Here is an 18055-nt window from a genome sequence, read left to right as displayed (position 1 = left end):
GTCAGGATATATTCTACTGACCTATCTTCCAGCTCATTAACCCACTTTTCAGGTATGTACAGTCTATTGTTAAGTCTCTTGTCCTTTTCCTGATTGTCTTTCTGACAAATCTTTTACCTCTTTCATTTGCTGACTAATGGGCAACAGGAACTACATGAATATTTGCAATTATTATACTTGTCCTTACAAAAGCACATTAAACTTAAATGAGTCCATTTTGTTATCATTAGTAATTTTAACAAGTATAGGAGTGGATCCATTATAATCTAAATGAATGACTGCATTCTATTTAAAAACAACAGAGCTTTACAAAGGATATATAAAAATTGCCACACTCTAGGTCACATTTTATATTTTTAATATACTCCATGTTTTATAGTAGATTGATGCTAAAAGTATATTTTAAAAAGATACTTACTCTCTCTCCTTTTCTGTCAGCTTGTCATTGATATTATCTTTGATTGTTGATCTAGATCCCTTATGAATTATAGGGTATCTGAGGGGCACTTGCAGGAAAAAGGAAATCATGGAAACCAAATGTGCAGTGTAACCAAGGGCAACAGCAATGCTTCCATCATCTTTTGCTATAAATTAAAAGCAGAAGAAAAGAAAACAACTTTTTAATTTATAAATGTAGCCATGAGATCATAATCAATTTCAAAGGAGATTTTATTGAGAAATAACTGGGAAATAAAATATTAATCTTATCTAGATTACATAGTTTACATTTATAATTTTAAACTCAATTATACATTTATATTATAAATTTACTTCAATTATATGAATTTTATACAAATCTACATACAGTAACAAGGCTTAAAATTTAATTTACTATATTTGAATTTATTTCCCAATAATTAATGTGGTGAGATTAACATTTTATATATATCTAAAGAAAGAATTCTTAGTATATTCAAATATCCATTACTTTCTTTCCCAGCATTTTTAAAGGCAGAGATAATACTTGAGTCTATAATATAATGCGAAAATTAGTTACAGAGATCTAAACATAACATATTATATATGCATTGTACATTTATTCATTAACAACTAATAAGCAATATAGTTGTACTGCTGTACTATTGTACATTATTAATTCTAAGGATTAATTGTGCATAATCCTTTATGTGGTATGTTCTTAATATTCATAAAGATAGTGTTGCACAGATAAGTTTGTGGAGTTTGAAACACAATAAGGAGGAAAACCATTTTAAACAGTAAAAGCAAAAAAGTAAAAAAACCCACCCTGTTAATATATCCTACTTATGCAATTTTGGTGAAAGCAACTGTTGAAAAAAATGCATGCAAACATAAGCAACTGTTTTTTAAGAAGCCACAGAAAATTACATTTTTAATTCACCATTTAGATTTGTTATCACCTACCAAATGATAAATAATCATTCAGGTCCTCAGAACTGAGGGCGATACAACCAAAAATGTATGCTTGACCCAGTAGGAAGGAAAAAGTAATTGCTTAGCATACAGTATTCCTAAAATACTTCAAAAAGTTCACATGCAAACAAACACACATGTGCACACATGCTAAAAGACTTAATACATCACCTGGAGTATCTCTTACTACAGAAAGGCTGAAATGACTGAGATCACCTTGGCTTGTATTTCCTGATTTCTAAGGGTAGCTTAACTTCAACTACGACTACTATTTTTCACATTCTTCTTTTATATTTGTACTTAGTTACCTAAGCTTTACCTTCTTATTGTAGGGATGCCATTATAGCCATCTACTCCTCAGTGAATTCTCCACCCTTGACTGCCATAGCAGACTCTTAAGTTTCTCTTTGATCATATTGTAAAAGCAGGTAACTTTTATTACACACTTTTCTTCCACCAGGAATTGACCATAACATTTTATTTATGACAGTCCTTCATTCATCCCCAATGACTAAACTGAGCACCTTTTATATGCTATTTCATTCATTTTACAAATAAAGAAACTAAGACTCAAAGAAGCTGAGAATCCCGTCCAAGTAATCCAGCTCGTATACAGCTGACCTGACACTCTCTCTGTCCTTTAGGCATTCTACATACTGTCTCAGAACTTTACTGTGGAGTAGGTAACTTTTTTTTTTTTGGAAGCCTAGAACATACCAAGCATATGACACACATGGGCTATCTTGGCTTCTTCACTCTTTTCTAGTAATGGCAAAAACCACCGAGTCTGTGAGTCCTCAGTGACTTGGACAGTGCCAGGCAGAGAATGGGCTCCTCAACTAATGTCTGATGTTCTCTCAAATCAAACTGATGAAAAAAATCAAACAGCATTCATTTCAAATGACAGTTCTGAGCTGACTGGAATCCAACCATCTTTAAATCCTGTTTTGAGAGACCTTGTCCTCTTGCTGCAATCCCACCCAAGTACATTGAACACTACAGCCCTTTATTTCTATTGAAATCTGTGTATCACACCACGTTAGAGACTAAAATTACATTATACTGTAAATTTATCACACTATAATTTAATCATCATATAATATTAGAACTAGGAGAAATCTTAAAAATCACTGAGTCTAACGCTATCCATTTAGAGACCAAAAAAAAATGAGGCCTACGTGACGTAAGTGGCTTGGTCAAAGCCATATATAGGTAAAAACCATGAATGATGGAGTAAGAGGCAGAACTGTGTCTGTACCCTGGCCCCCCAAATATCCAACCCTGGAGTCAGAGCTGGGCCAGAGGTCACTGAATCTTGCCTCCTACTTTCTGTAAAGAGGAAGGCTTATCAAATTTAAAATACCCTAAGGACTTAGTCTTTAAGAACCTTCTTTTGAGGGGAGAGAAGATAAAGAAGGGGACTTACAACATGGAGGATAATAGCACTCTAGGTTTGGATTTTCCCGTATGTGCTTCACACTAAGCTTTTCCTTTCCAATACGACCTGACAGAGGCAAGAGAAGGCCTCTTACGTAGTCTCCCCAATAGGTCAAATGCAAACTATAAATGTTTTTAAAAGTCTATCCAATGCTCAACACTCAAGCATCTACATTTTTCCATATCAGTAAACGGGTAATAGTAAAGAATTACATTTGCATACTTTGAGCCTACATCCATAGATCTATTAAAAGAAAAAAAAACTGGTCTTCTAACATCACCTCTTTTCAATGCTCAAACAATTTTGCTTAAATTTAATGATACAAAGGTATCCTGGAGAAGCCTATACAGGTAAATCAAAAACCAAAAAGAAAGAGCCAACACTGGAAACGGCATCATATTGGAAATCAGCTTTGACTCCAGTTATTCACACTCATCATCATTTCCACCACAAGACTCCTGGTTCCACCTATTTAAAAACCCCGGTTGTTTCCCCTTCCAGGCCATAGTGCTCAGTCACAGCCTCACTGTTAAACACCACGGTGTTGAATTTCCAATATTGAAGCTTTATATTAAAAAACATTTTAAAAGGACCACGGGTGAGGCATTACAGGGCCCAAGGGTATTCCAATATCCTCAAAAGGAAAACCACCTCCTGGTAGGGAAGTCACTTTCATCACCCCAAGACCACTGAACCTCCAGTGGGAAAATGTGAGCTCATGTGGTTAATTATGGCTATTGCTGGCCACAAAACCTCAGATGTCACATTCTGTTGCCAATCACTTTAGCTAAAAAACCAAAAGGTTTAAGGTTTCCAGCATTCCAAGATCTAAAAGACTTTTTACCTGCCAAAGCCAAAACCTGGCTCTCTAGGGTGTACTTTTCCAGTAAGCATTAATGACGTCCCTAACACCTAAAGGCTTGTGTTCCTTACGTTGTCCTGGGGGTTAGAAAGGTCACAGGTGAGAAGTTGGAAGCAGAGTGAAGCGGTTCAGGGAGGAACAGCAATAAACTGTTAAGACTCAGGTATGTAAAAAAAAGAATCCTCATTAAAACAATGCTTTAGGTGGCTTCAAACAAAACAAAAAAATCCACAGTCTCCTTATAATAAATATATCTGACTTGTTTTTTAAATATTGGTACTCAGGGCTGCAGCTTTTGTGTAACTTTTTTGATAATAAATTCCACAAACATACAATCTCCATGACGACATTAAAAATTAATTCAAATGTCCCTTTGTCTTATATGCTGGACAAACTATTAATATTCAAATGCATCCAAGTACAATAAGTGATCTAAAAGCTCTTACCATCCTGCCTTCCCAATCCCTGAGGCAGCTGATTTGTTAAGGAACCAAGCACCCACTGATCCAGACAGGACAAAATATTTAAGACTCTAATCATTGCCACAGCATCTATGGAATCATTCCATGTTCTCAATGAGACACTGTTTGACATATGGACTCTCCTTTCCAAGAAATTATGCCTGCATAAAGGGATACAGACACAGAAGGAAATCTGGGTCTCATTAACACAAAAGGCTCTGGTGTTACGGATTACTTACAAACACACACAAACAGTTTTTGTTGTTTTTTTTTTTTAACAAGAAATGTCTCTGTCAATGGAACTCAAATGAATTCCCTTCATCGGACAACTTACTCCCATTGTGTCCAGGTCTCTTTGGCATACTCTTACAGTAACTCACCCATTTAGAAGAGCACAGTAAATTTGGGGCCACTATGGAGAAGTTTCTCAAACAGTATCATTAACCCATGCAATGTAAAGTGCATCCCAGCGTGGTCTCATTAATAGCATAGAATAACCAGTTTGGAATTCCGTCACTAGAGTCTCACCAAGAATGCATCTGCTGCAGAACACTAAAAAGCGGTCAGTTTTGGAGAGGTACTTATGCAAAACGAGGAAGAAAATGCATCATGACACGAATAACATGGACCTTAAAATCAGGCTGACCAGGGATGACTTAGTTCTTACACTGGTTAGTACGACTCTTTGGAAAAATTCCCTAATCTCTCTAAGCCTCAATTTTCTTGTCTTTAAAAAAATTGAGTGTAATTCTTTCCCTCACGGAAGAATTAATAAACAACATAGCACTGTGCCTGATATTTCATGTTACCATATTTCTACTCACCCAATCCAAAAATGTCCTCCTACCCTTCTTTCAACAGAGAAATAATACTTCATTTTTTAAGACACCTCAACCATCATCTCTGCAAAAAGGCTTTCCCGATCCCCTCCTTATAGAACTTTGAGTCTCAGGTATGTGGTATAAAGTTCTAAGTGCCTGACACACAGTATGAATTCAAGATATATTCCCTGATTGGCTTGATTACAAGTCTGATGGCTTCCCCGCACTGACACCTCACTGAGGCGGGATCGATGTCTTAGCCATCTTTGCGTACCCTCAGCTGGCACAGGGGATCACACACAGGGCGCTCAGTAAACTTAAGTGTGTGGGAAGCCCTGTCGAACGCTAATGTGAAATTATGAAGTCCAATCGCACCGTATGTGCTTCTTAAAATGTTTGATTCCTAGGAGTGAGTAGGGCCTCGGAGTAAAAGTAAACATTTATTTCATTTTATCTCCCATTTTACCTTTCAGCAACAGGACTACAAAGCTGAACTTATTTCTTAAAGAATAGGAAGAATTTACTCAGCTGGTTGGGTATACACAACGCACAGATAGCTAATAAAAGCTATGGAAAACTAGGAAACAAACTACTTCAAAGAAAACAAAACCAGAATCAAGAAACATCCATAGTGGATTAAGGTGACAGTTTGCTAGTACTGATATCTCTTCTTCCCTTATTGCCTCCCTTCAAATCATTCTGTATTTAGCAGCCAGAGTAACTTTGAAAAACATATTATCAGCTCGCATCATCCCCCGTCTTGAAATCTTTCAGGAGTTTCCCACTCGACTGACAATAAAATATAAACTTACAGTGGCCTCACAGCCTGACCTTTCCTATCTCCTCGGATACAAGTCTTCCTCTTGCTCACTGTGTCCCAGCTACACAGGCCTAGTCTGGTCTGTTCTTCCCTCCTCCTTTCCTTCTTTTCCTTCCTTGCTCTTGCAACTAATTTCAATTACATTTATATGAGTACCTTTCATATGGAAAGCATTTTCAAATGATATCTCATTCAACCGTCACAATGAATTGGAGATGTAGATATTATCTCATTTTATAGGTGAAGGAATTAAGCTCTGACAGATCACATGATCCCCCAAAATACAGGTCTTTTCTCCCATGCCCCACACACCCCGAGTTATTTTAAGATGTATCAAGCCCATTCTTCCATCCTGATCTTTTTACTTGCTGTCCCTCTTCTAAGTAATACTGCCCCACAACTGTAGAATAGCTATTCCCTTTCAGTCTTCAGATTTTATTAATGTTTCTCCTCAGAGAGTACTTCTCTGCTTTATCTAAAGTAGATTCCCCTATCGTCTGTGATAGCATATTCCTTTATTAAATACATATTTATTAGTTATTGGTTCAATAGGCTGTGTATGCTCCATGGAAGGAGAGAACATATTTGTTTTTTCCATTGTTATATCCTCAAAACTCAGCACAGTGCCCAGCTCAATTAATATTTTTTCAATGAATGAATGTTCTGTATTCCTGGAGCCTGGCACAGGGCTCAAGGTACTCAGTAACTTTGTTAAGTAGATGAATAAGGAAAATGATGTGTCATGGTCTTTAAGACACCATAACTTTGCCTAAAATCAACACTAAAGCACATTTGTATGACTTATAGAGACTGGAAGGAGCACTGTACAATGAAAACCAGACAAATCCCAGCTAGATCATTACCTAGCTTTGTGGTCTCTGGCAAGTCACTAAATAGTTCATTTACACATTGTAAAATGAGATTATACCACCTTCCTTATGGGTTTCCTTTGTTTGTTTTTGTGAGGATTAAAGATAAGACAAAAGGTCATGCTTTTATAGATATAACCTTCACAACAGTCCTGTAGAACACATCGGGCATGAATTAATATGTTCATGCTACTAATTAGGAAAGCAACTCAAAGCTTAGATAGCTTCCTCCAAATTACATGGTTTTTAGAAAGTGAACCAGGAATTGAATATAGGTTTTCCCATTCCTGTTTTATCACTCTCCTTTTATCATGTCCCAACTACTTGTTGTAAGGGTTGTTGTAAAGGCCAATAGGGGTAATAAATGAAAATAGTCTTAAATGTTAAAGGACTATAAAAAACATTTCCTTTATAGGGCAATGGAAGAAAGCTCCCATCAAAATTGGAAAATTGATAATGCTCTATTCTTGAATAACTTCTTCCCAAATAGATACTATGCTAGTTTTGAAAATAATCTATAAAGCAGCCCTGGCTGGTGTGGCTCAGTTGATTGAACGCCAGTCTGCAAACCAAAGGGTCGTCGGTTCAATTCCCAGTCAGGGCACATACCTGGGTTGTGGGCCAGGTCCCCAGTAGGGGGCACTCAAGAGGCAACCACACATTGATGTTTCTCTCCTTTCTTCCTCCCTTCCCCTCTCTCTAAAAATAAATAAATTTTTAAGACCTTTAAAAAATAATCTATAAAGCTATTTAACAGGCCTCAAAGCATTGTTTAGACTAGGGGAGGAAAAACTCACTTTGCTAAAAATAAAAAAAAAATCTTTTATTGCCAGGTAGAATAAGTTTTTTTCTTTGGCATCTTGGTAAAGAGATTAGGAAAATTAAACTATTTTAAAATTAGCTATTACTATGAATCACAGTCTATAATATCTTTAATATAATTTTTTAAATTAAAAGAACAAAAAATGGGCAAACAACAAGTTTAATCTGTTGTAGTAGGAATGTCACAAAATTAAATTTTCAAGTTTTAAATTTTACAAAAATTTACAAAATTAAATTTTACATTTTACATTTCACATCAGCACAAATATGGTTTTCTAAATAACAGAACAGATTAATGTTTGTTGTTCTTCTGCTTCCAACCACACACATATTTTTCGAGAAAATCTAACGAAAGGATAGGGAGGTTATTAGTATTCTCAAGAACCCTGTTGTCTAATTTTCTTAAAGCTCTTTAAAAAACTATTTTCTTTTAAACTTCAAATATGAAGTTCAATAATTTTTTCCATGATTAGACCCAATATTCTTTTCAGTCTCCTATCAGATTCTGATTCTCTATATTTACAACAGGGAAGAGACAGAAGGTCCAAAAACCCTTCTGGTGAAAGTGCTGGGCAAGCGACATTTCAAGGCATCTTTTTCTCTGCAACATACCCACATACTACAGACACCAAGTCTTCAGAAGTAAAAAGGAATAAAATACCTTGGAAGTCCTCAGAATTGGGCAGCTTGACCCCACATACAAAGTAATCCTTATGTTCATTCTGTGAAGATAACCAAAAAATGAAATTAATCCTTTTTATGTATAAAGCAAAGAAACTCTAAGTCAAATCTCAAAGGATTCAGCAGGTCAGTGTTAACTCAAAGATAATACTGTCTTAGACTTAAAATATTACCGTAATTGTTGATGCCAGACGATGAGTACATGATGATTCATTACTATCTCTACATTTATATATACCTGAAATTTTCTATAATTTCCTATAATACGTGTGAAATTTCTATAATTTAAAGCATCATATCTAAGCAAAAAGCCATGTAAAATTTTTATCATAAAAATATCCTTTGACCAATTCGTACCTATAAATGAAAAACTTTATAGAATTAACAAGATTCTATAAGCAACCTAAATTCTTATTAGCTTTCCTTTGAGAAAATTAGTCTTTTCAATTAAAAATTAGTCTTTACATTTAAAAAAAAAAACATCAAATTTAGCAGATTTGGTTCTCTAAAAAAGAACCTAATCAGTTTTATTAAAGTTTTCCTTTTTGTATTTACTCTAAGAAACTAGATAAAAATCTTAACATCCTGACAGGAATATCTGAAGTAATACTAAGAACTATAAGTTAATCAGCAGTTATATTTTTTAAAGCAGAGCACAAATATCTGCACATATGTGTCGGAAATGGTGGTAGTTGGTAATGTGGTTGAGTGGAAAGACCCTAGAGAAACCCAAAATACTTTGGTATTCTTTCAGATGAAAATGAGTGCAGCCCTCCAACAAATTGGTATAAAAAATCAAATGGTGGAACCTAATGCCAACTAAGTCTGAATCCACTATTAAAGCAGGTATCAGCTCCTGAATGAAATCATGACAGATCATATGACTAAGGCTACCACAAAGAGTGTTTTCATTGAGGGGAAATTTCAAATAGAAATCATCTTTAAAAACAACAACATTTTTTTCAGAAAATTTGAAACTTACCAAATCAATAGGGTAAATGTAAGAAAGCTCAGATAGTAACTGCCTGCAACGAATTGTCAACTGAGCATTAGTCTTCAGAAAGAGTTCTCTAATGAGGAGAGAGAAAAAAAATTCATTTGTTAAAAAACAGGCTTACATACTTTCAAATATTTATTTCCACATAACTGATACAGAAAAAGGTCATGTGGTCTGCAGTAGGCCACAGAAATTTAGCAGTAGAGGCAAGAATAACATGTAACCTAAGTCCTGATCTATCTCTAAATATTATCAATGAGGCTAACAATGCACATACTAAGGTCTATTGTGTGTAGGCCTAGCACCGGGGTAAGAGATGTAAAGGGTACAAATCTCACTGACTGAGCACCTACTATTGCACTATATACTAGAAGCTTTACAAATGGCTTTACTTAATTATTATAACGACACTATTAGGTTGATATTATTATATCCATTTTATAAACAGGGAAACAAGATTTAAAGATCAGTAAGCTGACCAATATCTCACTTAATCTGATTCCATTTGATTTCAGGAAATATCCATATGGTAGTTCCTCAAAAAAGAGTCTTATTTTTCACTTACAACTACATGTTGTAACTACCTCAAAAATACCTGCTGCCATGGTAGAAAAATGATATAAGAACAAACAAGCAAAATGCTGTGGCGTGAGATGATGAAGCTCTTCTTGAGCCACTTAAGAAACATAAACAACAGATGAAATACCTACAGAACAAATTACAGGCTCAACAATTTTAAGAAAAGAAATGAATTTAGAAGGAGCTGTAGGTCAAGTTGTAGACTATAATGCAAATAGCACTAGGATGTTCAGGGACCTAGCTCTGCTTTCCTAGTGAGTTTCCAAGGAGTAACTTCCCAGAGCCTTGCTTTTCTATCTGCAAAGTGAGAGGATTAGATTAGATGAAATCCAAGGTCCTTTCTAGGTCTAATGTTTTTGAATCCCCAACTGCTAAGGTTTTTTTGAAAGAAAATGCAGGATGAAATGATTTCCCTGGGAAAAAAAAAAAAAAGAGTAAGGATGAGCAATCGAACAGAGGAGGCAACAAATTAAGCAAGTGCTGGAAAACATAAGCAGAAAAACCATTAGCATTTGTTAAGCAAATATGGTGGAGAGATGGAAATTAGCTACAGTTGTATAGTGCCAATTTATTGAAGGTTACTTGAAAATTAAGCAAAAGAACACCATGGGCTCTTAAGATGAGAAAATAAATAGTAAAAATAGTATTTTAAGAGGAGAGATCTGAGAGCAACATGGAGGATAAATTGGAAAGACTGAGAGAATGAGAGACATACTCTAGGAACTGCTGAGGTAATACAAAGGAGCTAACACTGAAGAGGAGTAAATCTAAAGCAATTACTGATGAAAAAGTATAAACTACACTACATGTGGAAGACAAGATGAGAATATTCAAATATCAAGTCGTGGTGCTGTGGCCTGGAAAACTAGAAGAATAGTGTCTTCATTTCTGATTATAATATACACTAGGAGCTCTAAAATCTACCTCTAGCACAGTGCCTGACACATAATAAGTGCTTAATAAATGTTGAATAAATGAAAATAAATAAATATTGAGCTGTGTGGAATACAAATTAGTAATAGCAACTCTTAAAGAGTCCTACTTTTCCGAATCTTATCCCCAAAGTAAACTCAACGTTCACAACAACTGAGTTTCATTTACCTTTTCGCGGTACAGTCCTTCCTCAACTCATTTAAGGATTCCTTTTGGAGTTGAAGCTTAAGGTGCTCAGCTGAAAATGTACTTCCTAGAGAGAGATGGAAGAAGACAATTCCAGATGTAATAGTGCAGACAGAGATGCTCAATCACAACCGACAGGCACAGCCCAGTCCCCTGACTGTGGGAGGGAAATAAAGAGTTAAAAGGCAAAGTGGGTTGGGTACAGAGGTCTTCTACGGGATTTAACTAGAATAAATTTACCTATTGGTTCAATTTTTACAAAACTCCAGCCCCTAGTAGGTGTCAGAAAGAGTCTAAGACTCCCTGTATACAGATTTCTAGATTGCTGACCCATAAACAGTGGTGAGATTTCAAAAATCAAACAACTTTGTTTTTTAAAAAACTGGCTATGGACTCTGGGTGTTAACGATGACTCACCAAAGGTTCATGAGCTGTAACAAACGAACCTCTCCGGTGGGGGATGCTGACAATGGGCGAGACTGTGCACAGGATGGGGCCAGGGGTATATGGGGATTCTCTGTACCTTCCTACCGGTGTTGCTAGGCACCTAAAACTGCTCTAACAGCAAAAGTTCATTTTTTAAGAAAGGAGTTAATTTCTGTTCAACCAAAAATGTTATATAGCAACATAACTAAATGTATAAACAGCAGGGCAGGAAAAATTACCTGTATTTGACTACTACAATATACTTCATAAATATAGTTTTTAATAAATTTTTATATTATTCATAAGTGTAAGTAGTTTTAGTTACAATCATAGTGTGCAAGAAATGTATATTCTGGTTTTTCCACATTATGTCACAAGTATTTTTACATGTTGACAGATAGTCTGAGTTATAATGTTTAATAGTTGTATAAAATTCAACTCCGTGGATGTGAATTATATGAATATTCCATATTCTGATACCCCATAGCTTAATCCCATTACAGGACATTTAATTTCCTTTAAGTGTTTGCTTTAGCACTGCAATGATTAATATTTGTGTTAATGGGCCTGATTTTTTGTACTTATATCAACTTTTGGAACTTCCATTTCTATTTATGTGATCATAAAATCCTTTTACATCTTTCTACTCTAAGAAAGTGAGAGTCTTACATTCTTGACACTCCAGGTCTGATAAATCCAGCAGTCCTGAAGCACAGAGAAGCAGTCTTAGATCCTGATACCCTAAGTTCTAGATCTTACAAAGGTGTTATGTTTCATGACCTGTGACCCAATAGAAACGGGTGCCCTACATTCTACTGCACATCTCCTATAGGGAGGAACAAGAAGTAGATTCAATGACCAAAGTAGGTTGGATGTTAGCACTAAATTTACCAACCTAAGTAATTTTATCAACACTTTTCTAAGAGTCCTACTCTTCTTTCTCAACATTTAAATGAGCAGTAAGTTGGTGGCTCTGCCCCTAGAACAGAACTTAATCCATCAACACCACTTTTCTTCTTTAGCCCCAGTATAATTCCTCCCCAAATTTTCACCGCCAATGATTTCAGAAGACAAAGTTGACAACCTCCACCCCCAAAACACATGCTTTTCACCAGAATGTACATAAATTCTTCCACCACGACAGAAATTTTCACAATTATCATTCATAGATACATTAGGCTGCCTCGACTGCAACACTGCGGGCGAAATGACACATAGGGATAAGACAGATCTGGGCTTCAAAATGCAAATGTCCATATCCTCACAGCTTTGAAGGCTCTCTAGAATGTACTGCATAACCAAAAGAGAGAGAGACGGGAAAAAAATCCTTGCAGAGTAAAGAAAGAAAAATTTAATTTTCAAAATATATTAGCCAGCTAACATACAAGGTAAAACATTAGTAATAAGTAGATCTAGATGAAGAACATAGGTGATCACTATATTCTTATTCTTATAACTTTTCTGTAAGTTTAGGATGATTTCCAAGCAAAAAGTTAGAGTAGATCCAAACCCAGAAAGGGGTCAGCTGAGAGGTTGTGGTTTTCCACAGGCTTTAGGGATGCGCACTGGCACCATCTCTCCAAAACACGTCAGGTTCATTTTTCTGTCAAAAGGTCATATACCTCATGGATTACAGGTGGGCTCTGGAACAAAACTGAGTGAGTTCAGTTTAGCTAGACTCAGAGAAGAGCTAAGTATTTGAAAATACCTCAGAAAACTTAACCTAAATTCCAAATGTCACATGATAAGGACTATAATCATCATCATGAGGCAGTGATGTGCTCAATCTGGAGCGGTAGTTCAGGTTATATATCACCAGCCTGAATACTACACGATTGGTGTTGGGTACTTCTAAGGATATCACATATAGAATCCCTGATGTTCATCTTGAACACCATGCATATGTCCTGCTTTTCATCCAAATTTCTACCCAAATTTAACATTGATTGGTGTCTTCTCTTTGAATCAATCTTTACTGTGGTTGCAAAGTAATGTCATTCCAATTCCGGGAATCCTTCCATATTCATCAGTCACCACTCGGCATCCTTCTCTAAGAGACTCACTTCCCTTCTCTATTAGCAATATGGAACCGTAAGTTGCATTTTATTTTTCAATGATTTATAATTTGTTATTTTATATAATTCTTTTGGTGCTCAAGTGGTCCCAGATTTGGTCAGTGGAACTTTTGTCAGCCTTGCTCCAGTGTCCTTCTGACATGCTACCATGTGTTACTCAAAATATTACTTAATTATCATTTTAATTTCTGTAGGGTTGGTAGTGCTAGTTCCTCTCATTCCTGATACTGGTAATTTGTGCTTTCTCTCTTTTTATTTGGTTAGTCTGGCTAAAGGCTTATCAAAAAGTTTTCAATGAACACTTTTTGGTTTCGTTGATAGTCTTTACTGTTTTTTTTGTTCGCGATTTCACTGACTTCTGCCCTTGATTATTTCCTTCCTTCTGTTTAATTTGGATTTAATTTGTTCTTCTTTTCTAGTTGTTAAAATACAAGGTTAGATTGCTGATTGAAGACCTTTCTTCTTTTCTATTTTTAGCATCAAATAATATATATGTCCCTCTAAGTTTCCTTCTCTTCAAATGTTGATGTTATATTTTCATTTTCATTCAGTTCAAAATATTTTTTAATTTTCATTGTTATTTTTTCTTTGACTCATGATTTATAAAGATGTGTTTATAAAAATCGGGAATTTTTCAGGTATCTTTCTGTCAGTGATTTCTAGTGTATTTCTGTGTTGGTGAGGGACCATGCTTTGTATTATTCTGATTCTTCTGTATTTATTATACCAAAAATGACCTAACTGAATGCTCTCATGTACTTGGAAAAAAATGTATATTCTGTTGCTCTTCAGTAGAGCCGTATACTGTCAATTAGGTTAAGTTAGTGATAGTGTCGTTAAGGTCTTTTATCCTTACTGATTTTCTCTCTACTGATTCTATGTTTTACTGAGATGAATGCTGTGGTTCCAACTATGATTGTGGATTTGGCTACTTCTCCTTTCAGTTCTATTAGTTTCTGATATATATCCTACTGTTATATATTTAGAATTGTTATGCCTGTTCAAGAACTAATCACGATATGGTGATATCCATCTTTATTATAGGCAATACTCTTTATTCAGAAGGCTGCTGTGCCTGATATTTACAGGGTGGGACAAAAGTTGGTTTACAGTTGTTCATATGAAAACTAATACAATAATTAATGAATAATAATACAAGAATAAACTGTGTTTTGCATGCTCACAACTGTAAGCCTACATTTGCCCCTCCTTGTATATAGCCACTCCAGCCTTCTTTTGCTTAGTATTTGCATGCTTACCTTATATTAAAATTGGGTTTCCTGTACATAGCATTTAGTTATGCCTCTTTTTTTTCCATACAAAATCTGAATAATCTCTATTTTTTAACTGAGGTATTTAGACCATTAAAATAATCATTGATATGTTTAGATTAAAGCCTACCATTTTGCTACTTGTTGTCTACATGTCCCACCTATTCTTTGTTCCTTTATGACTCTTTTATGTTTTGGATTTTTTTTTTATGACTTCCTCTTCCGTACCATTAGCTTATTCTTACCTCCACTTTAAATTTTTCAGTGGTTGCCCCAGAGTTTAGAGTATATAACTTTAATTAATAAAGTCTACCTTCAAATAGTATTATATAATCCATGTAGAGTGTAAAGATATGAAAATAGTACCCCCAATTCTTCCCTTCCCCACTCTTCGAATTCTTCATACATTTTAGTTTTTGCATGTTATAAACCCCAGAACATTGCTACTTGTATATCAGAAAATCAGTTGTCTTTTAGAGTGATGAAAATAAGGGGAAAAAATGGTTTTATAATACCTTCATTTCAACAATTTCCAGAAGTGTGTGTGTATGTGTGTTGGCGGGGGAGGGTGTGTGTGTGTGCGTGTGTAGAGACACACTTCTGGCTGGTATCATATTCCTTCTGCTGGAGAGTTTTATTTAACATTTCTTGAGATGTAGGAATGTTGATAATGCATTTGCTTAGTTCTTATCTGGAAGAGTCACTTTGAGCTTCAGTCTGAGTAATTTCTATGACCTATCTTCAAGTTCAATGATTCTTTCCTCAGTTGTGTCAAATGTACTGATGAATCTGTCAAAAGCATTCTTTATCCCTAGTTCTGTGCTTTATTATTTATAGTATGTCCATTAAACTGTTTCTTATAGTTTCCATCTCTCAGCTGAAACTGACCACATGTTTGTACAAGCTATCCACATTTCCACAAACACCTGAAGCACATTAATCATAGTTATTTTAAATTCCCTCTCTGATAGTCCCAACATGAGTCATTTCTGAGTCTTTTTCTGTTAATTTATTCTCTTGACAATGTTTTGTTGTTGATTGTTAGTGGTAAAGGTAAAAGTGGTAGTGGTGGTTTTTTGTTTTGCTTTTTTTGTCTCAAAACTTTTGACTGAATCCTAAACAGGATTTTCAGGGCAATAAAGAAAAGGGTATGCTTTTTCTTCTACTTTTAATTTAGGGGTTGAGTCAATACAGACAGCAACTGCGCTGTATTTGGGTTTTGTTGCTGCTATGGTTACTTTCAGTGTATCACGACCGTCAAACTTCCTCTAACTTTTCCTTTTTGGTAGTAGTGATAGTGGAAGAGACGGTTTGCTGGGGGCTTTTTTTTTTTCTTTCAATGATGCTGTTCCATCCTCTGATTTAAGTATTCCCTGTGAACCTAAGTAAGGCTGTCTCACCATGCTCTCCCCTTTTCTCAAGGGGTTAACTACTATGGCTTGTCATTTTGTGCTTTCTAGCCTGGCTGGGGAATAGGGTAGGGAGTTTCTCTGCTGTCCTGATTGAGCTAGGCTTACCCTGTGTCCCTGCATATCAAGGTAGGACTTTCTCAGTAATATTCTCCTTCCCCTAAGGATAGGAGATTTCTAATAGTCTATGTCCAACACACTTTCTGTCCCATCCCCAAGGGCAGTGGTTTTTCTCCTTTTTCTTCTTGCAGTCACAATAGCTTTTCACCTATGCCCTGGGGACTGCAGGGTTTGCAGGCTCTTCCCCAGAGACTTAATGCTTTTGTTCTTAGGGAAGAAGGGTATGGCTTCCTTGCAACAGTATCCAGTTCTCTCCTCTAGTCCTATACCACCAGGGAGAATTTCCACAACTTTCTGCCCTGCCTCCAGTCTTTGCTGTGAACATGTGAGTTAGGTCCATGCAGAATAAACTGAGAGCAGGTGTCAACTGCCTTATGTTTGCTATAGTCTCAGAGCAGCCCACAATAGTGATCAGAAATTTGTTTAAAACTATAGTTGAATTATTTAACCTTGTATACAGTACCCCAACTTCCCCCCATGCTCCACCAGTGGGGAATCAGTCCTCACATCCTGCCTCTACTTGGAGATGCCCATCCTTCCTTACAATTCAGTAACTTGGTTGCCCAGCAATCTTCGTTCTTCTGATAGGTTCAAGAAGAGTTAAGATTTTGTACATCATTCAGCTTTCTCCTGTTGTTAGGGTGGAAGTGAAGCTCCTCACACCTTTCTACATCCTAGGCAGAGGCTGGAAATCAAATCTGAGGATATTAATTTGAGGGTTTTAAAGCTGTTCTCTGCTCTCTGTATTTTGTTTTGGGTCAGCGTTGCTTCTGTTTGTTCAGTTCGGTCTCATTCTTACTATTTCCCTCAAATATATGATGACCCTTGTTTTTCCCTTCAAACCCATTAATACATGATCAGAATGATTAGTAGAGGTAGTGTAGCTTTCTTCTGTCACTATAAAGATTTATTTACATAAAACACTTCACCCCTGAGTGCCAGTTCAGTGTAAGTGGGCAGGTCCTATTGACAATTAGGCTTTCCTTCAGAATGTATATGTTGAGAGAACATAGTACCTTTACTTTAAATCACTGCAACAGTCAAATAAGAGAACTTTACTTTGGGATTGTATAAATTTAGGTCATTTCACTCTTAAGTAGAGCTGCCTTTCATGTTTTCCCTCTGGGTGGGTTGTAAATGTCTACAGCCAGGCTCTGCTCCACCTTTCTACGCCAAACACTCATACCATGGGACCTGACCAGGTCAAGGATCCATCATGTTTAGAAAGCAATTGGAGCGAATGTTATAGGAAGTTACTCTAAATTCCAAAGGAAAGAGAATGGGGCCGTAGGTCCAGCTTCTCTAATTATTGCTCCACCATTCCTCCTTAATTCCAAGCTGAGGCCTCTGAGAGCGCTACCGGAAAGCTCCACAGCAGCCCTTCCAATTCGTGTCCTAGGCCGCAGCTTTTCTCTGCTCTAGTTTATTCTTCAGTGCAATCCTGTCTACTTTGTGTCACTGAGACCTAAGTCAAAATCTTTGCTCTTCTGATGAAACCTTTTATTTTCACCATCACCATAGATTTATTCTTTATGCAGGTTTCTTTACTATCATGTCAATGGGTCATTGAGGGGGAAGGAAAGGAAATGCATGTCCTTCTTTTACAATATTCCAAAACTGCTTTCTGAAATGTTTGGCCGTGCATACACCAGTGTCCCACTATGTTAAGATGACCCTTCTGTTCGGCAAGAACTTAAGTCAAGCACTTTAATTTTAATAACCAACATCAATGTTGTCTCCTGTATATCTAAAGCTAGCAAATATGAGTTTTCCTTCCATCAACAAAACAAAATACAGACTCTGTAGCCTCTCTCTCACCAGAGTTTGGTCTCAGACTGGCCAATGGCCAGCCTCTGTCAAAAATTAGTTAAAACCAATAAACTGTCCTTCTTT

General features: G+C 36.2%; 1 protein-coding gene across 4 annotated transcripts in view; it reads right to left on the bottom strand.

Annotated features, from left to right (window-relative positions):
- Positions 1-18055, bottom strand: part of UVRAG (UV radiation resistance associated) — a 264247-nt gene that overhangs the window by 115826 nt on the left and 130366 nt on the right. For all 4 annotated transcript variants that reach the window (XM_054576288.1, XM_054576290.1, XM_054576289.1 and 1 more), the window contains 4 exons: positions 10844-10928; positions 9149-9236; positions 8147-8207; positions 419-584 (listed from right to left, as the gene is read on the bottom strand). In XM_054576288.1, coding sequence (XP_054432263.1) covers positions 419-584; positions 8147-8207; positions 9149-9236; positions 10844-10928 — 400 coding nt within the window. The remainder of the gene's footprint in view (positions 1-418; positions 585-8146; positions 8208-9148; positions 9237-10843; positions 10929-18055) is intronic.

Source organism: Pteronotus mesoamericanus, unplaced genomic scaffold (assembly GCF_021234165.1).
Source record: "Pteronotus mesoamericanus isolate MK-2021 breed Mesoamerican mustached bat unplaced genomic scaffold, CSHL_Meso_final contig_33, whole genome shotgun sequence".
Lineage (NCBI taxonomy): Eukaryota > Metazoa > Chordata > Mammalia > Chiroptera > Mormoopidae > Pteronotus > Pteronotus mesoamericanus.
This window is presented reverse-complemented; position numbering and strand designations above follow the sequence as displayed.